General features: G+C 52.0%; 3 protein-coding genes across 16 annotated transcripts in view; all 3 read left to right on the top strand.

Annotated features, from left to right (window-relative positions):
• KIAA1671 (KIAA1671 ortholog) overlaps positions 1–8,245 on the top strand; it is an 86,827-nt gene extending 78,582 nt beyond the window's left edge. For all 4 annotated transcript variants that reach the window (XM_087754896.1, XM_009472294.2, XM_087754897.1 and 1 more), the window contains 6 exons: positions 1,781–2,036; positions 4,094–4,268; positions 5,686–5,822; positions 6,200–6,339; positions 6,517–6,599; positions 7,127–8,245. In XM_087754896.1, the coding sequence (XP_087611022.1) occupies positions 1,781–2,036; positions 4,094–4,268; positions 5,686–5,822; positions 6,200–6,339; positions 6,517–6,595 (787 nt within the window). In that variant the 3' untranslated portion in view covers positions 6,596–6,599; positions 7,127–8,245. The remainder of the gene's footprint in view (positions 1–1,780; positions 2,037–4,093; positions 4,269–5,685; positions 5,823–6,199; positions 6,340–6,516; positions 6,600–7,126) is intronic.
• Positions 8,246–9,249: 1,004 nt separating this feature from the next.
• Positions 9,250–18,162, top strand: CRYBB3 (crystallin beta B3). Of its 9 annotated transcripts, XM_087754910.1 has the most exons (9): positions 9,250–9,386; positions 10,967–12,119; positions 12,488–13,291; positions 15,106–15,185; positions 16,633–16,751; positions 16,908–17,040; positions 17,183–17,325; positions 17,570–17,733; positions 17,865–18,003. In XM_087754910.1, the coding sequence occupies exons 3-8, from the start codon at positions 13,285–13,287 to the stop codon at positions 17,685–17,687; spliced, it is 600 nt and encodes a 199-aa protein (XP_087611036.1). In that variant the 5' UTR covers positions 9,250–9,386; positions 10,967–12,119; positions 12,488–13,284; the 3' UTR covers positions 17,688–17,733; positions 17,865–18,003. The 9 variants fall into 9 exon arrangements, with proteins under 9 accessions (XP_087611036.1, XP_087611032.1, XP_087611029.1 ...); XM_087754906.1 differs by lacking the exon at positions 17,570–17,733 and having other exon boundaries at positions 12,488–12,697; positions 17,865–18,162; XM_087754903.1 differs by lacking the exon at positions 17,570–17,733 and having other exon boundaries at positions 17,865–18,162.
• Positions 18,021–25,033, top strand: CRYBB2 (crystallin beta B2). Of its 3 annotated transcripts, none has more exons than XM_087754902.1 (6): positions 18,021–18,116; positions 21,969–22,044; positions 22,823–22,941; positions 23,916–24,090; positions 24,471–24,613; positions 24,728–25,033. In XM_087754902.1, the coding sequence occupies exons 2-6, from the start codon at positions 21,988–21,990 to the stop codon at positions 24,894–24,896; spliced, it is 663 nt and encodes a 220-aa protein (XP_087611028.1). In that variant the 5' UTR covers positions 18,021–18,116; positions 21,969–21,987; the 3' UTR covers positions 24,897–25,033. The 3 variants fall into 3 exon arrangements, with proteins under 3 accessions (XP_087611028.1, XP_087611026.1, XP_087611027.1); XM_087754900.1 differs by lacking the exon at positions 18,021–18,116 and adding an exon at positions 18,217–21,061; XM_087754901.1 differs by lacking the exon at positions 18,021–18,116 and adding an exon at positions 18,230–21,061 and having other exon boundaries at positions 23,916–24,048.
• The last annotated feature ends 967 nt before the right edge of the window (positions 25,034–26,000 follow it).

The following is a 26,000-nucleotide window of genomic DNA, read 5'->3' as shown; positions in this document are numbered from 1 at the left end:
TCCCCGAGCACCCCAGAAAGCCTCTGCTGGTAGAGCCCTGCCTTAGGGTGCCACCTGCTGCCACCTCTTCCTTCAGCGCTCTCTAACATCCGTGAAGCATAAAAACCTCTGCCTGGCTGGATGGGCAGCTCTCTCTGAAATATATCCTGAAATGAAAGGGAAGCTCTTTAGGAAAATGGTTGGCTCAGAGAAGCAGTTCTGCAGTTGCGTGGGCATCTCTCAGGTTCGTTTCCATGCTACGAATGAGCATGGTGGAGGAGCACAGGGCGTTTGTCCCTACTGCCGGCCCCAGTCCAGAGGCACCGGCTCAGCCTCTCCCCCGCAGAGCTTTCTGCTGTGATTTCCAGCCCTCTTCTTGCCCCTTTCCAGTCCCTTTCCCTGCCAGTTCACTCTGCATACTTTAAAGTCACGCATTGTGAAGCCAGCAGACCTCCTGCCTGGCAAGAGTGAATCGATGAGCCTGTAGCACTTTTCTGTGATCACATTGTTGCTTAAAAACTGCTAAACTTCCCAATAGGATCTGATCCACCTAAACTGGCAATGTCCTCTCTCCTCCCTCACATCTTGGCAGTTATGGTTCACTGAGTTACTGTTGCCTGCGTTTCTTGTCTCTTACAGACCAAAACTAGAGGCCATAAGAGAAACAAAATCTAATACAGCTCTAGTAGAGGAGCTGTTGATCTCAGGATAGCACCAACAAAGACGCTTCTTTCTGTCAGGACACAAGGGATGCAATTTTTTAAAATCCAGTGTCTATTAGCATTTAAAAATTGCATCCCAAAAGGCTTAAATCCTCTGCGCTGCTGAAGATGCTTCAGTTTCCTTGGAGTCATGTGAAATGGAAATGGCTCACACCTGCTGCTTGGTATGCACGGAGCACAAACTGTGGTGCAGGAGCTGCCGTGGTGGCTAGGGCCGTTCCCAGTACCCTCACGTTTTCCTCGGGTCCAGACGTGTATACGCAGCCATCTTGTGATTTCAGAAAGTGTGCATACAACTTTTGTATCTACCATATATATAAAAATATATAATAATGTATTAATAATAGATGAATATGAATTACATTAAAATAAATATAATACAATGTACTTTTGATATATATATTAAAAAGTGCCCTCCTAGGGAAAAGATGGGAACATGAACAACAGAGGTGTTTGTAAGGTGTGTTCTTGAAAGGACTGCAAGTAGCTTCTAGTGTCCTGCAGGAATTCACTTACAGTAAAAGAGTATTTATTGTTTTGTATTTATAAGCATTTATATGTATTTAAGATAGTTTTGGATGAGCAAGGAGAAGAATCTTTTAACAGTTACTCTTTGCCTGAGGCCTGCAAACAGGGTATTACCCGTCACAATGTTTTTGAATGTATACAGTGCCAAAGTGTAAGGTCTGCTGCTGTTATATAGGCAAATTGCTTAGGGCTTTTAAGCAGCTTGCTATTTCCCTCGTCTCGTTTGTGTGTATATGTTTGAAGGGGCCCTTGTGCTGGGGGAAAGAAACCCCAAGCAATAAAAGCATGTTACAACCAAATTGTTACAATTTATCTGCATACTTGCATTATTCAAGACACTGTAAATCTAGGTGGGTAAAAAGCTGTGGTAGTGAAAGTGATGCACACCCTTGCTGCTGGTACCTACTGCCTCCAAAGATGCCTTTGGTACTTGTAGCCGTAGTTTCAGTTCTACCCTTATTTATCGTCTGCTGAGTATGTGTGATCCAAACTATCCTTGCATGTATTTGTTTACCCTGAAGTCTCATAGATTTCATTTTCTTAATTTGCAGCTTTGTGCCCGAATCGCCTTCCTTGGAAAACGATGTCATTTCAACGAGAAAGCAACCTCCAGGTAGCCACCCGTCTTCACTGTCCTCTCAAACGGAACCTGCCTCCCTGGTTGATCACCATGACTTCTCAAAAGACCAAAGGAGCACAAGTTTGGACCGTTCCAGCACTGACATGGACTCTACTGACGGGACCGATTTACCTCCTCCAGGAGACACCTGCCCTGATGAAAAGACCACTGATTTCTCTTTCATTGATGTAAGTTACCACAGTGGGAAACAGAAATTTTCCTGTGTTAACTATATTGTTACCTGCTTTAATCACCGCAAAGCAGTATCTTCTGGAAACTGCACTGAATCTTCCTCTGCCTTTTCTTTATCACGTTGCATTTTCCGAGCTGACTTCCTGCCTGAGAAGTTTAAGATGAAAGCTACAAAGTTGTTCTAGTTTCTGTAATGCTTAGGTTCCGAGAGATGCCAAAAAGCTATTGGTGTCCGATAGGGTCTGCCAGTGGCTTAATAAAGTTACTGTTTCTCTTTCTGCTCCTCAGTGAGCTGTAACAGAAGAGTTAAATGCCTCTGTGAACATTGGAAACGTAATTAAATAACACAAATAGCTAGTGACTGCTGTGCTATCAGCCGTGCAGATTTAAGCCTATAAAGACATTTACTAATATTTTTCTTATTTACAGTTGGTCTCTTTCTGTAGTAGCTTACAATTGCATTTTAAAGGATTTTTTTCATACTGAAGAATCTTGCAGCTAGTATAAGAACAGTAATTTCTGGCCATACACAGTTAGATGAGGTTTAATGTTCTTTGAAAGCACTGACACAATTGTAGTTTTTCAGTATAGCATCTAGGAAGTACTGCTTTTTCTTTAGTAAGAGTTGGTGCACCTTTTTTTATTACATAATATCTAATGACAGATATATTGGTAAGTGCAAGGTTCCCAACTTACATGGATCGTGCAGCTGCTAGGAAGGTCTCAGATATACTGCCTTGCCTGTCGCAGTGCCATAACGCCTTCTGAATTGAGGAGTAGACTGCTCTGTAAAACGTATGAAGGATGCAAGCAGGTTTGTGCTGGAGGCAGTTTGGTCTGGTGCAGCAAAATTGACTGTTAAAATCACAGCTGCTTCCTGCGTAGGCTGTTGGAAAGCGCCTCCAGCCAGCTCTGTTCTCCACTGGTGTTGTCATTTATGGGGAACTGCAGAAATCTGTGTTTTTCCAAAGTAGGTGCTGGTCCCCTCTTCCACCCCACTCTGGCTCTGAAGCAGAGCCCATGTTTGGTGGTCCGTTGATTTGAGATCCCTAACTGCACGCGCCTTGGCTTTGGTATCGGTTAATGGTCCTTTGGCAGGATAACCCAAGTGCACTTTTTGCTCTGTAAAGGAAACGTTAGTAGCCCAGAACAGCACGGATGGCATTTTGTCTCTGTCTGTCAGTGGTTCTGCAGGTAGTGGAGATGGTCTTGTATTGTGCTGCTCCCTGGACAGCTACAGGTGTCTCTTTAAAACATTAATAGCTTCAAGTACAGCTGGCAATATGCTGTTTTAATGAGTCCTTTATTCCTGACCTGAAATCTCTTGAAAAGAAATAAAAACACATCTTCCAAAGAAGAAGAGGAGGCTCAGTGATGTTTGCAGATTACAGGCAAGTCTTCAACAACAAATTGCTTTAAATAAATAAATAAATTACAGCTCCTTCTTTGTTGGCTCCATAAATATTATTCTCTTACTGTCAGGCACAGGGATGGATGTGTTTGAAATGACCGATCACAGAAATGTTCTGAATGCCGTGACACTTAACTTGCAGTCTCCTTGTTGCTGGTGAGCAGCTTGAAATTTCTGTGGATGGCAACCCATCAGAACAATGAAATTACAGCACTCTACTACAAGAGAATTTTGTGTAGTTGCTCTTTTTAGATCCCAGTCATCTTACTGGCCTTCAGCTGTTACTGGCTAGCAAGGCCTGTATTCTTGAAACACTCCAGGAAACAAAATCCTATTTATTGCAGGGTTTTTTTTTTTATTATTATTATTTCAGTGAAAATAATTCATGCAGATCAGACATCCACAGCCAACAGAGATCAAAGAACCAGCATTGCACCCAGTTAGCCACAATGTAGCATATCCTCATCATAAATTCTCTTTAATATAGTTTTAAGTAACTACAAGAATAATAATCAGGCAAACATATATAGTTTAATTAAACTGAATGGGTTAATGCAGTAAAGTAGGTTGGGAAATCATTATGGAGGAGATGACTTTTATTTTCAGGCTGATGGAAAGTAAAGGCTTTGTTTCTTTTTATAGCAAACCACTATTCTGGACTCCAGTGCGCTGAAAACTCGTGTACAGCTCAGCAAAAAGAGACGCCGTCGGGCTCCTATTTCCCACTCTCTTAGAAGAAGCAGAGGGCTGGAGTTTGAAAACAGATTTTCTTTGACGGAAGAACCAGATAATACCTGGATGTTTAAAGATTCCACAGGTATTCCTCAACTGTTTGAAATAATTAGCCGTAATCAACTGGGTTGTAAGGGCAGGAATTTCTGAATGGTATAACATACCTGAAGGTGCATCAAGGTCTAACAACAGCTTCCTTCTCCCACCTCTGGGTCATCCTCTAAATCAAGTCTTCGCCTCCATTTCTTGGAGCCTTTGGAGTGAGGGAAGCTGCAGTAATCAGACCTACAGAAGACCAGGGCGAAGGAGAGCTTTGATGCAATTTCCTTTAGCTTCTGGCTGCTGACTTAAGAGAATTATGTTTGCTGAGAAAATAGCGAGTTTAGAAACTGCGATGGTTGGATGCATTCTCTAGCACATTCTTGATAACTAAGCCTGTGTGTTATTGATAAGAGCAACTGTAATTGTTCATATTCTGTAGGTGCTCATAAATACTCTTTCTAGCATCTGTAAGTACTATAGGACTAAAGAGGCCTAGTTAAGGATAAATCAACTCCTTCAAATCCATTCTATTAAAGATGTCCCCCTCCTGGGCTGTCCTGTTCATTAGGATGCAATAAGGAAATGCATCGGGCATTGAAAATCCTTGCTCATGGAAGTGAATGAATGGCTTAATGCACACACCTGTTATAGATCCACCATTTAGTACCTGCAGCATTTTGGTGCTGTGGTGATATATGCTGCAGATATCCTTTTGATATTCCGTGAACGGAGAAATTACTGGTGTTGCAGCCTGTTCTTTAGAGAAGCTGGTGATGTTCTTGTAACTGAGGGGACCTATTAAAAAAGTAAATTTTGTGACCTGCCACTTCTGCTTTCCCTTAAAGCCTGTGAATGCAGGGAAGAATGTGTGATCAAACTGATCTCTTCCGTAGCCTCCTAATCAATGGAAAGACTGTTATGTGTGTGGTGGTTGCTTTGGTGCAGGTCTAACAGACCTAAAATACTTCGAAGACTTATCTTAATAAGAAATGCTGTACTGGAAGCTGGAGTGTAATTATCAACTAAAGACCCAGTGCATGTAAAGCCAACCATACCATTGCATCTTTCCCTGTGGTATGCAGACTTCTGCTCCTCGGCCTCTTTGTATCAAAGCCCTGCTTTGAGCAGGGGGTGGACCAGATAACTTTCAGATGTCTCTTCCAATCTAAATTAATCTCAGTTGATCACAGAACGTGAGATGTTTAGAAGCAGCAACATTCATTAAATTAGGAGTACCTTCTGCTCTCTCATCTCTGTCAGCAAGCAATCTTTCTGTTGCTGAGTATTTAGTACGTTTGTTGCTTTGATCTCTATTGAAGCATTGAACCCAGTCCTGTGGTGTGTTAATATTACTGTTAATACATTTTTGAATGGAAGGAGAGATCTAGAACAAGGTACAGATGAAAAGCCTGCTGACTAATGTTTTTTCCCCTCTGCTTTTCTTTTAAACAATTAATTAGAAGAGAAGAAAACTATGCAACAGGAAGATTCTGACGAGGAAGACAAGATACAGCAGATACAGCATACTGCGAGATCGTCTTCTGTACAAGCTCAGAGACTTCCCATATTTCCAGGAATGGACCACTCTGTTCTCAAGGTGAACACGGGCAGAACACATCAGATGAGAGTTAGACCAGTTCAGTCGCTGCGGATGCTCTCTAGGAGTATAGCTAGGAAATTTTGCTGAAGCTGACAATGTTGTTTGTGGGGGGTGGGTGTGATGTGTAGAAAAACCTTACAGTTACCTTTCTCACTTTTAACTGTTGGTGAGAAATATTAAGTCATTTGGAAAAAAAATTAGCTTTGCAATAGCAAGCATGCTTTCAAAACTGCATAGGTCTATAAGGAATCCCTTTGCTGATTTCAGGCATGGATTTTTTTGTTTTTATATATCGTAGTGATTTGTTTTGCATTCCAAAAAAAGTCTGAGTGCTGCCTTAAGAAGGAGCTCTTTTCTTTATTTTTATTTTTCAGGCCCAACTGCGGAAAAGACAGGAGTCTGAGAGTCCTGGTGAAATAAGCTCTGCTCAGCTGTTCAAATCCCCTAAACCACAACTGCAGCTTGGAACTCCTGGTAGCAGACTGCTGCCCTCCAGTGTAGAAAAGGAGGACAGGTGAGAGACTTCCACCAGTGTCAGAAAGATGTTAATGCTCATTTTGGTGGAAAAAAGAGAAAATAACACAAGTAGGCCTCCCAAGGCTGTAGGGGAAATTTTATATTTCTTTTTTTTTTTGTTTCTGTAATGAGTTTTCATAATTAAAGAATAAAGAGTATTTTTTTTATATCTTAGGTTAGAAGAAAAGTCTCCTCAGTGGCTGAAGGAGCTGAAATCAAAGAAGAGACAGAGCCATTATGAGAATCAGGTTTGAAAAGGTACCTTCTGACAGAAAGCAGAGCTTTGCTAAGTGAAAGTATGCAGTGATAAAAACACACGTGGAAAGTGTTTCCTTAATGAGTCAGTATAACAACTCCGTAAGCATAAACATTTAAGCAGACTTACTATGAAAGGTCCACGCAGGAATGTAAAATAATTCTGTGTTGAGGCAGAGCAGGTTTCGTAGAAGTGAAGTTTTCATGCACAGGTGATGCAGTTTCACTGATTCTCTGCAGATAATTTTATTTTAGCAACACTCAGTCTGTTTGTGCTGCCATTTCATAGAGCTTTCATCAAGCGAGATCATTGAATAACGGCCTTGCACACATTTTATAAACCTTGGTGTATGTCGTTTCAGCAGTATTCTGGGCAGCTCTTGAGCGTTTAGCGCATTAAATAGGATGAGACACTGCAACAGTAACACGCATTTGTGAGGGCTTTGCTGTTACAGACACTGAGAGGGATCCGACTGCTTTCTTGACCGTGTCTTACCATTACTTCAATTGCTTCTGTTTTTTCTTTCCAGATAGTCATTCTAACTAGAAGAAGATAAAGAAGTTTAACAGAAGCCTTAACTCATCTGAACCTAAAATTCACGTCATGTTGCTGCTGTTTGCTTCCTGCCTCAACTGCTATGTGCATGGTGCCTTCCTGTTTTGTGGAGAAAGCTGCTTAATATTCATAGTCAAATACAAAGCTGTATCTTTTCAGATATGAGAGGATAGTCACTTTAGACCTGCCTGGAAGAAGAACTGGTGGTTCATAGTTAGCACTTCAGAAAGTCTTGAAAGATTGTAATATTTGATCTAGGAGTGCTGTGCACCAGAAAAATCCCCTCGCTGTTGAACAAAGACTACATTTCCACGTAGGTGTTCAGCGACTCAGAAGTATGACTTTTGGTATTCATGTCAGGTGTAAGGCTGGGCTTTGTGTTTGTTTATGAAAATAACAATTTTAATCAAATTTATCCTTTTTTGTGAAAAAATAGTGAGCTCCTATTTAGAATGAAGTTTGTGGAAGGTGAGAGTGAAAGAACAAATTATGTTTACTGCCATATTGAAAAAGGAAACTTGATTATTTTTTGTAAAATGTATTTTTGATTGGCTTATATTTACATGTGATCTGCTGACCTAGCAGATGAATATAATTTTTAGATGAACAAAATGTTAACTTTTGTCACTCTTGAAATGGTATATTCTGTGTTTTGTCAGCATGTGGAATAATTGCTTCATTGGAATGTCTTTCCTAAAAAGGATCAAGCAATAATGTCAACCAGTTCTCTTCAGAAAAAAAAAATATGTAAATACTGTTTTTATAACAAAAAAGGAAGGGAAGAGGGAGGATGTTACACTCATATCAGGGTTCCAGTTAATTGTTGAATGTCACTTTAATAGCAGTTTGGATAGTCCCACTTCATATTTTTATTCGTTAATCTGTAAATACCAGGTTTAAGTTTTTATTTTTATGCTGATTTTGTGGGATAACCTAAATGTGATCTTCAGTTTCTCAGATGATTTACTTTTCTTCTTTTGGTAAGACCAATGTTATAATAGCGGTATAGATATATTGTGCATAACACGGGTGTTGCAAATATCACTAATATCTCAAATATGTTAATATCTTTGAATACAGATTCTGAAATCAACCAAGATGTCCATTTAAGACATACTTTATTCTCCCCCCAAATAAGTGCTCTTTTCAGTAAACCTTTAAAAATGTAGCCCAACGAGGAAGGTTATTCTGTCACGTCAGTATTCCTCTCGACTCGACTAAGAGAGCGGCAATGTGGAAAAAGAAAGGGAGACGGGAGCGCTCTCCTGGCCGGTGCCCTCCTGTAGCGCAGGGCAGAGCCTCCCGCAGCGCCGGCGGGACAGCGCGGCAGCGGCGGGGCTGGAGTGGCAGCAGATGCTGCTCCTCGTGTTGCGCTTCCTGTGTCCTGCTGATGGGCTTCTTTAGATATTAAAGATAAAGCACCAGCACTTGAACTCATTCTCTTTTTTTTTTTTTTTAATGATCAGCGTTTCGGAAAGCTTGATTTACGTGGGGTTACCACAATGGTGCATCTGCTAACCAGAGTGGCATGCCTGGTCTGCTGTCTACGAAGCTTGTAGCTGCCAAAACCATGTGCCAATTCTTCTCATGGAGGAGTCACAGATGATGTGATTTTTAGTCCCAGTCTGCTCATAGGAAATAACAGTAGTATGTCAGGAGACAAGTCCCATATGCGCATCTCTCTGTCCCAGATTTAGTTCCGACAGCAGCTCCCTGTACTTAATGGAGATGAAATGAATACATTTCTCTCATGTAAAAAAATCTTTACTTGCTGCTTTGCCCTATTTCACGTCAGAGCTGTTGCCACCGTTACAGTTTTGCAGCTATTCTGCTACTAATTAAGAAATGATCACCCAAGACTTCTGCCAAACGTTTCATTCTGTGCGGCTTTTAACCCTGGGCGATGGGAGATGGACTTCCATTTGAATGCAGTTGACCACTATTAAAGAGCTACACTTAGCTAATGTTAAAATGTTGCACATATTTTCTTCCCTCTTCTTTAGATGATGGTGGAAAGGCGACTCTTTAAGATAAGCTTTGCATACCTGTCTTTTGGGATACTTTTTTTATGGCAGCCCTCAAGGTGTGCCATCGGTTGTGTACCCCGTGTGACACGCACGCTTCGGTCAGCCCTGAGCAGCGGTGTTCGTGGGTGTGAGAGAAGAACGATGAGTGCTTTTCTTACCATCACTCAGATGAAGTGGGGCTTACTTTAAGCAGTATCTAGAAATCAGGTAAATTCCCCCTGCTTACGAGAATATTTACACAGGCTTGATGTTCGAATTCAGCAGGTTGACAGTGTTGCATTACCAGTAGTTGGAGGATTTACTGGTTCTTGGTCTAATAAATGAAGGCCAGAAATTCTGTAACTGCAGCGTTTGCTCTGTGTTTGAGGAAACTGAGGGGATTAACGCCAGGTTTCCACAAAGCCCTTTGAATGTGTATGCATTTCCACACCTGCTTGGACAATGCACTGAAACTTACTGTATCTAGTAGTTTAACATACTACTGAGAAATGTTTAATGCTTAAATGTCTAATTAAAAAGCATCTTTAGAATGTTGTTGAATGGGAAAGTGTTTTTTCTGCTCTATCATTTCTTTATATTGTACATGGATTAAATACCTATTTCCTTCTCTTCAGGTTATCACTATGTAATAAAAGATCTATAAATATGTTATTACTTCTTAAATGATAGAACATACTGTAATACACTTTATACAATTCTATTTTAATTCCAAATAATGCTTGTTGAATTTTTTATGCTTTTACTTTTGTTGCCACATACTTTATATTTTGCTGTTAATGCGAGACGGGAGTGAGCTCTTAGCTTCAGCACTTTGTTCAGGTATGCTTTTGCACTGGTTACTGAAACCTGCCTGAGAGCAGGCTTCAACTCGTGTCCTGACCGTGTCTGGGTGGTAACGAACGTGATGGAGATCCTGGCGCTGCCCGGGGAGGGCAGTGCCCTCGTCCCTCCCTTTACAGCTGCTCAGCTTAAAAAGCTGCAGCAGTAGAGCAATGCTTTTTAAAAGTGAGAGTACATGGCTTGTGGGATTTAGAAACACTTCTTTTCTGATTGCACTTCTCTCTCGTTATTACCAGAAATCCTCCCTCCGTTTTAGTTTGTCATTTGGGGTTTCACACAGCCAGTCTGTTTCTTTTTATTGGAATCCTCAGTTGCAGATTTCTTCCTTTTTATTTTTCTGTTTGCAAATTCACCTTTTTAAGCTCTGTGTGGCTTTGAGTCCTTTAATTTGAGTAGCTGTTCAGAGTGTTGCTGCTTTGGTTTTACTTTCTGCAGAGAAAGTTGCAACGTTTCTGTTCTTCAGCCTTTGAAGTCTGAAACCTTTTTATAAAGCGGCCCTATAGGAATTAACCCCCCTCACCTTTTCGCTTGCACAAAAGTTTGCTTTACCCTCTTATGTGTTTGCAAACAGTTATTGGCAAACTGTTAAATGCACTGTGTGTCAGATTTATAAATGCAAACTGTTAATCATCCATTTCACCCGGAGCAGCAGCATCAGTTAGCTCATAACCTTTAGTACTTGTGCAAACACACTGAAATATGCCTCCTGTCTTAGGTATTAAACTGAGGATGTGGTTTGATGTCAAGGTGTTAAATGGAGAGCTGATACACCAAAATAGCTTAGTGGGGATCAGGGCAGTTCTAAGACAAATAGATATATAATATATATAAATATATATATATAAATATATATATATATATATAAAAATAGTTTTAAGTACAATACTTTAAAAGTCTGCGCGCCAGTAAGCGGCACTTCTGTTTCTACGCCTTTTTCCCTTTACTAGGAAAAAAAATCTGTCGCTGATACTACACTGTTACTGCCCTTAGCGTTACTGCATGTAGGAAGCGAGAGCACCTTTGGCAGACGTTGAACGTGATCCTCTGGAGGCAGAGGAGCTGCATATCCAGAACCCCTGTGGTCCCAGCCCCAATACGCGCCGTGTGTGGTACCCTGAGTGCTGTCAGGGCGAATCCGTGGAGGAGAGCAGGATCGCCGGCACGGGCTAGGCTGTGTCTGGTTTGTGAAAAATGTTAAAGTCAGTTGCATGTGGTATTTTGGGAGATGGCAGCGTGTTCCACGCGTGGTGTGGCGGAAGGGGTTTGCCGATCGCTTACTGCAGATACCTGACCTGGAACAGTAAACCCGCACTTTCTCCTGGGATACCTCATTTTGCTGGGAGATGGGGAGATTCCGCATGCTGCCGCGCAGCGTGGCTCTTCCGCAGAAGGTGCGTCCGCGTACAGAAGCTCCTGGAGCCGAGTTTTCAGCACTGTTACCGCTGTTGCCAAGCCAGCCCCCGTGAATGAAACTAACCATTCCAGTAAAAGCATGCTGCTGTCGCCGTAACTCTGCTTGCGTGGAGAAGATGCTGTTGGTCAGAGATCGCTGTCTTCACCTTCCCGAAGGACGCTTGTGCAAGCCCGTGGCGTAGACCCAGCAAAGCAGCCTGCAGCCCACCCCGCGTCCCAGGGTGCGAAGGACGTGTTGGATAAGTCACCCCAGCCGCTGCCTTCGGGGTGAGTGCTGGGGGCGAAGGTCTCACGGTCCTCAAACAGAAATGTTGTGAAGGGAAAGCAAATGTTTGTTTTCTGATCAACTCGAGCTCTGTACTCGTGAGAGCTGTCTGCTGTTTTTCCTAGATCTTCATGTGAATTAAAGGAACAAAGGTGGGCTTTTTGGGAGGACAGGGTCAGAAACCAGCCTCTGTGGAACTTGAACATGGCTTTGGGGATATGGTGTTCTGAGGCCTCTCGGCTGGGACTGCAGCGTCCAGGAACCTCTGGTCCAACCTGGTTCTGCCTGCACTGGTACGAGTGGAGAGGGTGAACGGTGGGCATCCTTTCTGAGGGGGTTAGAAAGAGCTGGCCGTGGTGAGCTCTGTTCCTGAGCGCGCCCCGCCGCCCGCCTCCCCCTCTCCCCTTCCCTCTTTGCTCAAGGTATTTTTGCAAAAATACCATCTGAAATAACTTTCGATTCTTCTGGTGGGATTTGGAGGAGGAGGAGGAGAGACAAGGTCTAATGGCTTACAGATTTTCCTCTTTCCATATTAAACATGACGGTATCAAGCCTGTTTTTAAAGAAGCTATTGTATACATTAAAATTTTATATCGTTCCACGTAGCCTTATAGAATATGTCAATATGGGTCACAATAAATATATTGTGCTACAGAAAATATTTTGTACTACATAGTTTCCTAAGTAATAAAGATATTCTGGCTGTTGTGTATTGTACTGTACAATTACAATTCAAGTTTAGCTTTACAAGATGCTAAGAAAAAGCTGTTTTCTAACACTATACTGTAAGCATTTCTCAAGGGGATTTAAGAGGCCGACAGCAAAAGGAAATTGAGTTCTGTTAGGAAGACAAATCAGTGAGATCTAGTGCCCCTTCTGTCATGTTTTTGCAATTGCCTTATCAACGTGCAAGCTCCGCGAGTCCGAGAAAGGAAGATTCACGGGCACAGCAGCCGCTACAGAGCTAAGTGTAATGGGGACGCTGGCAAGGAATGGACTGGTAAGAAAAATTCTGTATTTCTAATTTGTTGAAAACGGATGCTATTGTGTTTGGTAAAAGACAAATTAATCCATTCCATGCTCTCCTTTGAGTCCTCCTTCTGTACAGAAGTGACTTTATATTTTACAGCCAAACAGTTTCGTATTCAAAGAAAAGATGAACCTGTGAAAAGGCACTGCAATAATAATGGACTATATCAGACCCCTGCCCGTGCTGGGGTCTTTGTAGGTATAAAACGTCATTTGACCAGTGACAACAAATGCTACGGAGCTGCACCGCGCTGCCAGTTGCATTCATGTTTAGCTTTACATTGCTCAGACCCCATCCCACCCCACCTCGACTGCCGTTTGTGAGCGCTGTGTGGCCTCCTGCGGGCAGGCTCCGATGGGGAAGGCAAATCTCCTTGGAAGGTGATTTCTCTTGTCCTTCATCAGAAACTGCAGCAATGCGCAGTGGTGACAAAGAGTCCGTTGGAGACGGAGCGCAGTGCTACACCGGACACTGTGTGTCCTCCCCGGGAGAGCCGCCAGCGTGGCTGTACGTCAGTGACGGGATGGGGATGAAGAGCCTTGCCATAAGTGGCTCTGATGCATGGTACGATACAGCAAACTGCAGCAGAGAGCTCCATCTGGGTGCTGTTGCAGATGGGGCAGGTTTCTGGCCGTCTGCCAATCAGACAAACTTCAAGTTTGTCCAACCTGGCCAAGTGGAGTAGCTTTTTGGCAATTTCAGTAAATCTTTCATGTGTAGTTCTTAGTTTCAAGATGAAACACGCTCAGAGCAGGTAGAAAAGCCTGCGAGAGCAGCACTAAATGGAGATGTGTGTAGGCTGAACGTAGCTTAGTGTTCCCTGAAGAAGAGGGAACTGGATCCACTACCAGCAAAGTAAAACGCTCTCAGCTTGGCATCTGGTGTGGAAGGACTGCGCTTTCCCCCCGTTAGACTGTGCTTTGCCTGTAAAGATGGATCAACCCACGTGCGAGGCACTTGGCTCCCAAAGGACCCCGTTGGTCTCCTTGAGCCCAGGGCAGCGTGTGTGCAGTGCTCCCAGCAGACACGCAGGGCGGGGAGGTGGACTGGGGTGCAAAGAAGGAAAAGGGGCTCGATGGAGAAAACTTTCCTGCTAAGGGCCAAAGCTGAGGCGAGGACCCAAATCTTGAGTGCCAGTCCTGCTCTCTTGCCGTGGTACCAGCTGCCCCCAGCTTCCCCGCTGTGCTTCCAGCAGAGCTCCTGGGAGTTGACGCTGGCCCCGCGTCTCGTCTTGCATTCGAGCCCAAACAAGCTGTAAATATTTTGCGTGTTTTTTTTTTGCTTTGCGCTGTGCTTGGTTTCTAAGCTGAACCCTCCCGTTAACTGCTGACAGGAGAGTTTTCCAGAGAACCTGGCAAGAAGCAGCATGAACGTGCTGGTGGGAATTTCGACGTTAATCTTCTGTAAATCGAGTGGCACATTTTTAAGGGACAGCCGGGAGAAATCTGAATAACGTTTCCATAGCACGCTGCGAGCCCGCGCTATTGAGATGAAATCTCATGGATGGAATTCAGTAGACGCAGCTGCTGTATCAGCGTCCAAATAATGTGCTGTTCTGTTCAGAAGCAACCCATAAATAGCAGGGCTGCCCGCGCCGGCCGGCAGAGCGGAACTACGCCGGGAGAGGTAGCGGCGGCACTGCTTGGACTGGAAGGGGCTTTAAAAAAGAATTAGCATGTCTGAGTCGAGGTCTCACTGTAGGGAATGTTTTGCTTACGCTTGGCGAGAAGTGATGCTGCAGGGTTTTGATGAAGGACGCTGGTCAAACTCGGTTTCTTTTATTCGTCTCCTGTTAACCTCTCGACAACCCCTTGCGTTAGCGTGGCGAGAGCAGGCGGGGGAGGCGTGTTTGGACGGGGTTTCCTATTTGAGTAGAAACTTTGTGAGATGTTCCTGGAGGGTCTGATGTCCCCCAGGATGCTGGGCTTCAGGAGCAAAGGAGAGCCTTCAGATTTACATTAGTAGGGAAGATAGCAGCAGCTGGAAGCTGAAACTCAGCAAATTCCTGCTGGAAACGAAGGACAGGCTTTTAGACACGAGTTTAATGAGCTGCCCAGGGTCAGAGAGGGATCCCATGTCGCTTGGAAGATGACTTGGTTCAGTCACCGGCTCTCTGGCCCCACAGTGATGCCCGGGTGAGGATGCAGGGCCCACGTGCAGGAGGGAGAGGAGGATGGGTAACGGAGTGCTTCCTCCCAGCCCGGACATCCCTGGGGATTTACAGCAGCAGCTTTCGGGGGGAACTGTATTAACTTGTGCTACCTGTTCCCATGCCAGCTTCATCTTTTCTATTTTATTAAGCACTTTATAATTTAAAGGCTTTTAAAACTCACATAAAAGCGATGCTGTTTTAACCTCCTACAATTTGGATTTTCCAGGCACAATGACGGAGCAGCAAAGTCCCCCCGAGCAGATGGCGACTGGGGAGGGTGCTGGCGAGCGAGGTGGCAATTACAAGGTATACTGGGGGCAACTGGTTACGGATGGACTTTGAGTGATGCTGTAGGTCACTGTGTGTTGCAGCATGCATGCACCAGGCTGGTACCGGTGTCAAAGCGCTGCAGGCCGCACGAGGGAAGCCAGTGGCCTCCGGCTCTCCTAACGCAGCAGCGCGTTAGCGTCACCGCTCTGCTAAATCCTTTCCTCACCCAAGGAGCCGAGCTGCATGGGGCTGCAGGGCTGCCGGCCGGGGAGGGAGGCTTCGTCTGGGGATTTGCTGCTGCCTGGCAGGAGGAGACGCTGCTCACTGTGTTTGTGGCTGCCAAGTACATTTGCCTGGTGGTCTGGTGTGCAGCTGCACAGTGTTTTAATCCAGGAGATAAAGTATCCCATCACGGCAGGGATCGGCTGTGGGTTCGAGCAGTGAAATTCCTTATGCATTTTTTTTAGGTTATAATTCTTACCCTCGTAGGGTGGTTAGAGGTAAATCAGCTGTGGGTGTTGCAATGGCTGCAGCCCTTCCCGCAGCTCGGGAAGCCGGGCAAAGCTGCTCCTGGCCGAGAAAGGGAGGAGGTGGGAGCAGATCCTGCAAACGGGGTAAAGAGGTGCCAGAAACTTGGGCTGCTTATTGCTTTGGGGGTGGAAAGAAGTCCCTGAGGACCACAGGTGTCACCTCAGTCCCTTGATACCCCCCGTTATGCAGTGCCTGCAGGAGGCTCTGCCCTTGTCCCGGGCTCAGGGGTTTCAGCTGGGACCCCTTTAGGGCAGGGGGGTGCCTGGCCACATGCATGTGCAGCCTGGCTGCCGTGCTGACCCTCCTGGTCCCCGAATTGTGCTGGGCACCTGGGGCCCTGCTCCCTGCTGCACTCTGGCCACTGGCACTGGCTTGAACTCCTCCTGCAGCTCAGCCCCCAAGCTCTGCCAAGAGCGGGAGGTCCCGGGGAGGCGTTGCAGTCTCTGCACCTGGCGGGGTTTAGAGCAAAACACCAAAAAATGAGCTTCTTCAGGCCAAGCCAGGGGAACGAATGGATCTGGCGGGAGCAGTGAGAAGGAAAGGACAGGCTGTGACCAGGCTGGGGGCGGGAGACCCCAGCCCACAGCCCTGGAGGTCTCTTAGCACAAACCCTCTGCATTTTTGATGCTGTGTTTGAGCCGGTCAACTTGTTTTCAGCCTGTCATGGATGAAATATCAACCTGTGTTTTACCAAGCAAACATCTTTGGCCAATACCTGGCTGTGGAGCAAAGCCCAGGAGCCATCTGTCGGGGCAGAGGCCCGTGGCGGGACCCGGCTCTGCCACGGGAGAGGAGCGATGTCTGCGTGGGGCGTCAGGGATGGAGGGGACGTGGCCAGAGCTCTTTGCTCTGCTGCTGCTTGCGTTTGCCAAGGCGGGTCCTGCACCAGTGCAGGGTGTTCCCCCTGCAGCGTGGCTGCAGTGGCAGCTGATGGTGTCTCTCCCTGCTTTAGATCACAATCTACGAGCTGGAGAATTTCCAGGGGAAGAAGTGCGAGCTGACAGAGGAGCTCCACAACATCAACGAGAAAGACCTGGAGAAGGTGGGCTCCATCCAGGTGGAGTCTGGCCCGTAAGTCCGGGGTGTGGAGGAAGGAGAAGCCCTGGGGTGGGGAGAGCAGGGAGAGCATCCCCTGCACCCTGCTCATGGGGGGCAGTCCTGCCTCATGCTGGGGTGCTCCCCCCGTGCGGGGGTGGCCGTACCATCCCCGACCCCCTGGTCCCGCAGGTGGCTGGGCTTCGAGCGGCAAGCCTTTGCCGGGGAGCAGTTTGTGCTGGAGAAGGGGGACTACCCACGCTGGGACTCCTGGTCTAACAGCCACAACAGCGACAGCCTGATGTCCATCCGCCCCCTCCAGATCGTGAGTAGTGGCTGTGTTGGGGTGTCTGTGCCCCTGGAGACAAGCAGCATGGCCACAGTGATGGGGACCGCCAGGCTAGGAGGGTGTTGGGGGGCCGGGGGCACGCAGGGCAGGGCAGCTCTTGACCCACGCCTCCCCCCAGGACAGCCCCGACCACAAGATCCACCTCTTTGAGAATGTGGGCTACACCGGGCGGAAGATGGAGATCGTGGACGATGACGTCCCCAGCCTCTGGGCCCACGGCTTCCAGGACCGTGTGGCCAGCGTCAGAGCCCTGAACGGAACGTAAGGATGGTGGGGACACCCCAACAAGGTCCTGTCCCATGGCACTCTGGTTGGTCCCCCCAGGGTGGGGGCAGGAATGTCTGGCACAGCTGCTGCAGCGGGGACAGGGCAGCTGTCCCCACGATGCTGCTCATGCCCATCATGTCCCTTGCTCCCTCCCCACTGCCACCCTTTCCCTGGCCCGCAGGGAGCGAGGGGGACCAGTGTCACTGGGGCTGTGTGACAGCTCCTTGCCCTGACCCAGGGCTCTGCTGGGCACCGCTGCAGAAGTGGTGGAGCCGTGGGCCCTTCTCTGCTCTGGGCTCTCCAGCCCCTCCCGGGCTCTGCAGCTGCAGCCCTGTTGCAGTGGCACTTGGTGGTGATGGAGCAGCGGCCCTGGGCAGCGCTGCAGAGCATCGCATGGCTGATGTGAGCAGAGGCACCGGCACTGCCACGGCCTCTGGGGTGGCACGGGGATGCTGCCCTCCTGCTCTGGGGCAGGGGGCTGCAGCTGGAGCTGACCCTGGGGCCCTGCTGAGCGCTGCCTCCGTCCCCTGCAGGTGGGTGGGCTACGAGTACCCCGGGTACCGGGGCCGCCAGCACGTCTTCGAGAAGGGCGAGTACCGCCACTGGAACGAGTGGGACGCCAACCAGCCCCTCATCCAGTCCGTGCGCCGTGTGCGGGACCAGCAGTGGCACCAGCGGGGCTGCTTCGAGAACAGCTGAGGGACGCCCTGGCCCCGCGCTGCACCCGCTGCTGCCTGTGCCGGGGGCTAGCTGACGTGATGCCGCCGGCTGATGCCGTGATCTTGGTGGTTTTTGTGCAAAAACCTCAATAAAGCTCTGAGCTGGAGGCTGCCAGGGGCCCACCTGGTCTGGGGCCGGGGTCGTGCTTGTGGGGGGGTGCAGGGAGTGGAGCCCCGGTCCAGGGATGGTGAGATGTGGATGGGTGCCATGGCAATGCCCACAGCATCTACCAGGCACAGCAGAAGCAGGGAAAGAGCGAGTATTTGCAGTGTTACATAAAGGCTGCAGCTTTCCAAAAATAACCCCCGATGGTACCGTGGTGCGGTGCTACCATGGCCGGTGTGTGGAGCGACGCAGAGGCGAGCCCTGCACCGGGGCCAGCCCAGCCCCGGGGGGTGGTCTTGGGGCACTTGCCGAGGGTTTTTCCCGTGACTGCCCCTTCTCAAAGCATCTCCCTGGACTGGGGGAGCTCCGCGCGTGGCTCCTTCCCCACTTCCCTCAGCCCTGCCTGCTCTGCTGCAGGAGGGCGTCCAGCCCAAAGGGCATGGCAGTGGCTGGAGGGTCCTGGGGCACACGGGCAGCCTCAGAGGCGGTGAGGTTGGGGTGGTCCCGGTGGCAGCGGGGATGTAGAGAATGGCCGTCCCTGGGCAGTGCCAGGCCTTGTGCACCCCAAAGGGGGACTCACCCCGCGGGGTTAGGGCTGTGCCCAGCCCCAGCACCCTGCAGGGCCCCCAGTCTGGCCCTGAGGAAGCTTCCCACAGCACCCGGGGTTGCTGCTCCCTGGGGATGATCTCTCTGACACGTGGGGCAGCTGTTTTGGTTGCAAAGGCAGGGGTTAGAGGTGCCTCTGGGCCACGTGCCCCAAGGATGCCGTCAGGGAGCTGAGCATCCCAGCATTGAGCAAGCTCAGCCGTGCAGGCAGAGGTGCAGAGCGCAGGCAGGGCCCTGCCGTGGGGGCACAGCGGCTGCGCTCGGGGACCACCCGGAGCTGGTGGCAGAGACGGGAGATGGACTCGAGGCTGCCTGGGTGCTTCATGCCGGTCACTGAACAGCTGCTCCAGAGCTTTTCTTTTTAGGCCCAGGTTTGCAGCTACTAAAGGAGATTGCATGGCCCCGAGTGGCAAAAGCTGCTTCCAGGACAGCCCATGGGGCTGCTGGGGCTCTGCGCGGCTGCGGCTGCCTGCGGCATTACCACTGCCCATGGCTGAGATGAGCTAAAACTGGCCTGACAGAGCCAAGGGGAGGGAATCGCAGCCTGGCAGGAGCTGTGCCCAGCACCGTCTCTGTCACTTGCTTGGGTGCACAAGGGGCCAGGATGTCCTGGGCAGCAGCCAGGGGTCCTGGGCCGGGGTCCCCTATGAATTAGCCCAGGAAGATGGGGAGGGCAGCGGCTGGATCCCTCTGCGGTACCACAGCTGGAGGCACAGGGAATGGAGAAGGATGGTGGCAGGGCTGGGAACGTTTTAGACACTTGCTCACAAACCTGACCTGCCAAAACCTGTCTGTGGCATGGCGTGATTTCTTGCAGAGCCGCACAGTCGCCTGTGGCCCCTGCAGCCCCACAAGGCCCCGTCACCCACAGCCGGGGCAGGTGCAGGCCATGGGGACCGACCCCTCCACATGTCACTGCCAGGGCAGGCTCCGACAGCAATACCCTGGTGGAGGCGACCTTGCGTGTGGCCATCCTGGGCACCGGGGCTGGGGGAGGGTCTGGAGGTGCCATTGGAGGGGCTGCAGCATGTTGCTGGGGCTGGCGGCACATCTGCTGCGGGACCCCCATGAAATGTTGCATGCAGAAAAGAGCTGATCTGGGCCATGTTAACGCTGTGTGACACTTGCTGGGGTGACAAGGGGGGTCCCGCTCTTCTGGGGGTGAGAGGGGGCTGTGGGTGCTGCACAGCGCCCAGGGAATCTGATAGCTGTCTTGTCGCCGCCCCCCCCCGCCCCAGGGAAACTCACTTTAACTCACTTTGCTGCAGCTAAAATCAGCCCACAGCCCTGACCTGTCTCCCCAGGTCAGCCGGCAGCAAGATGCCAGTGAAGGGGTTTTGCTGCTGCCCGTAACCCTCAGCTCATGCCCAGGTGGGTGCTGCCTGTGCGGGTGCTGCCTGTGCCAGGCACAGCCCGGCTGTGGGGCCACGTCCCAGGCTGTGAGCCCCCGCCGCTGACCTTGGCTTTGTCCTGGTGTGATGAAGGGGCCTCCCTGCTGTTGTTCCTGCTGCCCCGAGGGGCTGGGATGCTTCTCAGGGACCCCAAAAGGGTGGGGGATAACGGAGGAGGAGCCCGACGCCTGGCACCCGCGTGCCCCCATGCTCAGGCTGAGGCTGCTGCCCCACAGCATCGTGCCACCAGGACCAGATCCTGCCCCTGCCCATCCCCGAAGCCTCAGGTCGCCCATGGGAGCCGGCAGCGGGAAGGGGCTTCCGAGGTGCTCCCAGGCCCAGGAGCCTCACAGGGTCCCTCTGCGGCAGCACTGGCATCGGCTGCGGGGCACGGGCGCTCCCTTTCTGGGGATGCAGACGGGCAAACCAGACGTTTACCAGTTATTTGAAGGCTCATTTTGTCACGCATGGAAAGAGCCAACTTCAGCAGTTTTTGGCGGTTCCAGCGGCGGGCGGCCCGCCAGTTTGTTGGAGGGATAAAGTCTCTGGCTCCAAAACTCCTGAAGCAGGGCTGGCGGGTGCTTTGTTTGCAAGGGCCGGTCTGGGTCTTGGCATGCATTCGGCTGATGCATGCAAACTCCAAATCTCCTTGCCAACAAACCCAACAAAGCGGGCGACTCGAATGTGAAAGCTAATGAAATAACTCCCCGACTTGGTGTTTGGGGAGACAAAGGCTGTGGCCGATCAGCTGACCTTGGTTTTCATTGGGTTTTAATCCAGCATTCTCGCTTTGAATCATGCTTTAACTATTTTGTAAATAGTTTTGGCACCATTCTTCTGCAGCTCGGTATAAATTCCACCTCTCGGCCCCAGCCCTGCACTGGCTCAAGCGGGTACTGGTATAACTGGTAAGACTTTTCTATTTATTGTCCTCTTTTTTTGTTGTTGCCTCCTCCCGACCCCCGGCACCGGAGCTCCCTCCTGCAGCACCAGGCAGAGGCACGGAGGTGGCAGTGGGATGTGGGCAGGCAGGGGGTGAGCCGCGGGGACGGTCCTGTCCCTGCAGCCCAAACCGGGTAGCCGGCTCAGGTTTATTGCTACCTGGCCGTGGCTTGGTTTTTGTTTTATCGGGAATGAGCCGTTTTCACCTGGTCTGGAGCCTGCTCAGACATGGGAGGTCCCACTGGGCTTGAGGACGAGGGTCCTTTTTAGGGGTGGCTGTGCCAGGCAGAGCCGGGAGGGCTTGGCACCAGCAACCCTGCACACGCAGGCATGCACACAGGCACACACGCATGTGCATGACTGGGGCGAGCGGTGGGAGCCCTGGTGCTTCTCCCCAGTCACCCCGTGCAGGCACCCGCATGGGACAGGGACTCCATGACTGTCACTTGCTGGGCAGGGACAGCGGGAAAAGCCTCGGCCGCAGGGGCTCAGCTCCCCTGGGAATGACTTGGGAATGCCCTGAGCTCATGGGTCCCCTTGCTCTGGGCTGGAGACCCTCTGCAGGTCCCATCATGGGTGATGCTGCTCTGGGACCATCGCCTGGGCTCCTCCATGAGCCTGGGGAGGTTTGTGGTGCCGAGCAGCCCTGAGTGGGCCTGGCCCTGGCGAACCCAGTCTGCTCCCGCCCTGCCGCGAGCCCCAGCCCTGGCACCCCTTCCCCCCTTTCTGTGCAACTCAGCAGCAAGGAGCAGGCAGCGGCCGAGCGCCGGGCAGGCTGTGGGGTATGGACGGTGGGCACGGACACAGGGCTGTGAGTGCAGTCCCAGGTGCATCCTAGGTGGCAACTGTAACCTTCTGAGTTTTCCTCCCAAGGCAGCGGACAACCCAGCTTATGATGGCTTCCGAGCACCAAATGCCAGCCTCCAAGCAGCAGCAAGCCAGCTCCAAGGTCAGTGTGTGACTTCTCAGCACTTCAGTGGGGCCAGGGCACCCTCAGCCTTACTGAGTGCCCAAATCGTCCCCCCGGGACACCCCTGGGGAGCAGCTGAGCTGCCATGATGCAGCCCCTTGCCAGCACCCTGCAGCACTGCTGGCTGGTGCCGAGCATGGCCAGCTGCAGTGCTGAGCCATTTGCAGAGGGATGAGGGGTTGGGGAGCAGGGTGGGAGACGCACGGGATTTTGCTGGCATCCCACAGCCCCGGTGCAGGCAGAGCGGGTGGGAATGGATCAACTCCTAATCTCCCGCCACCCCTGCAGACACAGCAGATCTGCCTCCCGCCACCCCACTGACCCGTGAAATCTGTGCTGAGCTGGCAGCGCTTGGCCCCAGGGGCTGCCCTGGTGCCTCCCCTGCATGTGCTGGGTGCCCTGCGCACCGTGTCCCACCGGCAGCTGCGATGCTCGAGCCAGAGCCTGGGCTGCTCAGCTCTTTGAAGCCTGGTGTGAGCGCAGGCATCCCTCTGCGAGCAGCACCAGGGCACTGGGCTGGCACCGGCAGGGACTCGCAGACATCCAGGAGAGAGAGCTGCATGCTCAGAGGGGTGGAAACGTTGGTTCATGTTAGCAGGCTCTTAAGAGGTGACTAAAGTGCAGCTTTTGGGGGGCAGCATGAGGTCTGGGCTACAGCAGATGTGGGGCCGTGCTGAGCTGGTGGCTGGGGACAGCGTGTGCCCCCCGCGGTGCCAGGGGCAGCGTGCCCTGCTCTGAGGCCCCTGCTGTCTTCCAGATCGCCATCTTCGAGCAGGAGAACTTCCAGGGCCGCTGCCATGAGCTCAGCGGTGCCTGCCCCAACCTGAAAGAAGCCGGCGTGGACAAAGTGGGCTCCATCCTCGTGCACTCCGGACCGTACGTGCCGGGGGGTCTGGGGGGCCACAGCGGTGCATGGGAGGGAGGCAGGGGCTGGGATGTGGAGGGGGGTCCTCCACAGCCGGCACCTGCACCGCACCCCAGATTTCACACAGCCGATGCTGCTGTGCTGCTTCCCCACCTCGCCGTGGTGGGAGCCCGGTGCCAGGGGATGCCAGCAGGTGAGCAGGGGGTGACAGGGTCCCCTGGGTGGGCTGGTCTCCCCCAGCTCTGCTTGGTGGGAGGGGGGCTGGAGGGCTGTGGGCCTGGGCACGGATCACGGCATTACCCCCAGTTTGGTGCCCTTCCTTTCAGGAGCAGGGATGGGCGGGGATGGCACCCCCTCGGCAGTGCATGGCGCTGCCGGCAGCACCTCCTCTCCCCATCCGCCTGCTGACCCCCGTGTGTGCTCTGGGAGAGGGGCTGTGCTCCCCAGGCTGGGGGCTCTGGGCAATGGGGTCCCCCTGAAAAGTGTCTGGGGAAGCGCTGGAGTGGGTTCCTTGCCTGCGCCCTGTGGCCAGCAGCGCGCTGCACCCGGGAACAACGGGGCATCTGTGGAGCACCCTGGGAGGACCACAGCCCTGTCTGGGACGTGTGGGTGATCCCATCCTCTGTAGGTGCCCAGGGACCAAGGATGGGCAGTCACTACGTCTGAGCATCCATGCCGGCAATGCCAATGCTCCTGCGACACCTTTGCCAGCAGAGACCCAGGACTGGCCGTGCCAGGCCCTGTGCGTGGGACAGAGGCATTGCTCCGCAGGCAGGGCTGCCCGCTCCCACCCTGGCACCATTGCCGACACCTCACCAGGCACCATGGCGCTTGTTTCCATTTTCCAACAGGGAGCAGAGGGTCCTGCGCCTTGTCAGGGGACACGGCCGGGGCCTCAGCCCAAGGGTTTTTGCCGGGGTCGGTGCTGGGGTGTCCGTCCCCACACTGCTGCCCCATCTGAAGCTTGTCCCCTGCTCTCTTCCAGCTGGGTGGGCTACGAGCAGGCAAGCTGCAAAGGGGAGCAGTTTGTGTTTGAGAAGGGGGAGTACCCCCGCTGGGACTCCTGGACCAACAGCCGGAGAAGCGACAGCATCACTTCCCTGAGACCCATCAAAGTGGTGAGAGCACCCAGACAGCCACTACCCACCCGCCAGACCAAGGTCTGCAGCCAGAAGTCTTCCCCAGCCTTCCCCCGCCCTCCCCAGCCCCGTGGGCGGAGGGACACCCCCTCCTGCGCACCCTCGCCCCCGCCCTCGGGGCCCAGGGAGCCGGTGGGGGGTCGGAGGGAGCGCAGGGATGGGGGCAGTGGCAGGTGGCCCCAGAGTGGAGGATGCCTGCTGGTAAGTCTGGCAGTGCCCGTGTGGGCACTGGCTCTCTGAGCTGCATGGAGGGATGCGGAGCACCCCGGCATTGGTGGGAGCGGCGGCACGTGGTGCCAGCCCCTTGCCTCGGTTTCCCCATAGCCCTGGGCTTTTCCCCCCCTGCCCAGTCCTGGGTGCTGGCGGCCGCTGATGCCCCATTTCTGCTCTCCCTGCTGCAGGACAGCCAGGAGCACAAGATCGTGCTGTACGAAAACCCCAGCTTCACCGGCAAAAAGATTGAAATCATAGATGACGACGTGCCCAGCTTCCATGCACATGGTTACCAGGAGAAGGTCTCGTCCGTGCGGGTGCAGAGCGGCACGTGAGTACCAGGGTCGGCGGGACCTGGGTGATGCCAGAGCATCGCGCAGCTGAGCAGCCTTGGCTGTGCCGTGGTACGGGCGATGGTGCGTGACCCCCGTGCTTGCCTTGGCAGGTGGGTGGGATACCAGTATCCCGGCTACAGGGGCTACCAGTACCTGTTTGAAAAGGGGGACTACAAGGACAGCTCAGATTTTGGTGCTCAGCACCCCCAGATCCAGTCGGTCAGGCGCATCCGGGACATGCAGTGGCACCAGCGTGGCGCCTACCACCCCACCAACTAGAGCCCCTGGCCCGTGCCGGGGCGCGGGGAGCGGAGCAAGCTTTCCCCCGGCCGCCGCTGTCCCCCCGCGGCCTCGCCTCCCGCCTCCCTCCGTGTGATGCACGCCGCTGCCGAAGCAACTGAATAAAGCTTGGAGTTTCAAAATCCCGGCTCTGGCCCCTTCATTCCCGGGGGTGCAAAGGGACCCCACCAGCGGGATGCCCGTCCTGACCCCGTGCTCCTGGGTGGGGAGGGGGGCCCATTGCCGCACCCCCAATGCTCTCAGTGCCACCCGCATCCCCCCTGCCTCCTGGCTGCCCGCTCATTGCCAGCGGCATCGCGGTGTTCACCAGCCGGCACTGATAGACCAAACTGCCCGGAGGGAGGTGAGCTGCGGGGCTCAGCAGGAGGGACGGGAGCTGCTCACCTCCTCCGCAGCCAGCACCTCTGGGAGAGTCCAGCCCAACCGTGATGGCTGCGGGGCTCAGCCCTGTCCTGGGGGGCCTGGCCAAGGGTGGGCAGCTCCTGCGCAGCCGTGCGTCCCGCTGTGGCCAGCAAAGGTGTCCCTGGAGCACTGTGGTGCCAGGGTGGATGCAACGATGGCTGGGGTTTGCCCTCCCAGTCAGGACACCTCCAAGCCAAATAATTGCTTTAATTATTAGGCATTGTAAGCTTTAATTAGCAATAATGCTTTAATTTAGCATTAATAATCTAAAGAACGCTTTAATTATTTGCATCGTAAGTTGAGCAAAGGAAGCTGTCGAGTGCCAGCTCCCACAGAGGAACCGCAGCCTCCCCCTGCCTGGCTGCGCTCGGTGAGGCGGCGGCACCGTCCTCGCAGCTCCACGGCTCTGCCAGGGCTCGGTGCAGCGGCGGAGGTGGCGTGGAGGCCTCTGGGCTGGCCCGGTTCGGTCCCCTCTGCCAGCAGGATGCGGCCGCGGCGGCGGCAGCCGCTGTGTGTCACTGCAGCTTTGTGGCGCGGGGTGGCTGTGGGTGTGTGGGGGCCGGGGAGCTGCAGGGGTGGGGGGCCACTTCCCAGCCCCGGTGATGCGCATCTGACGGGTCACCCCAGCCACCCCTGTGCCGGCTCCTGCCACGCTCCTCTGCCATGCACTGCAGCTCCTGG

The sequence above is a fragment of the Nipponia nippon genome, unplaced genomic scaffold (genome assembly GCF_047370975.1).
Source record: "Nipponia nippon isolate SJK-2023a ecotype South Korea unplaced genomic scaffold, ASM4737097v1 scaffold_18, whole genome shotgun sequence".
Taxonomy (NCBI): Eukaryota; Metazoa; Chordata; class Aves; order Pelecaniformes; family Threskiornithidae; genus Nipponia; species Nipponia nippon.
The sequence above is the reverse complement of the archived record's forward strand: the minus strand, read 5'-3'. Positions and strand labels throughout refer to the sequence as shown.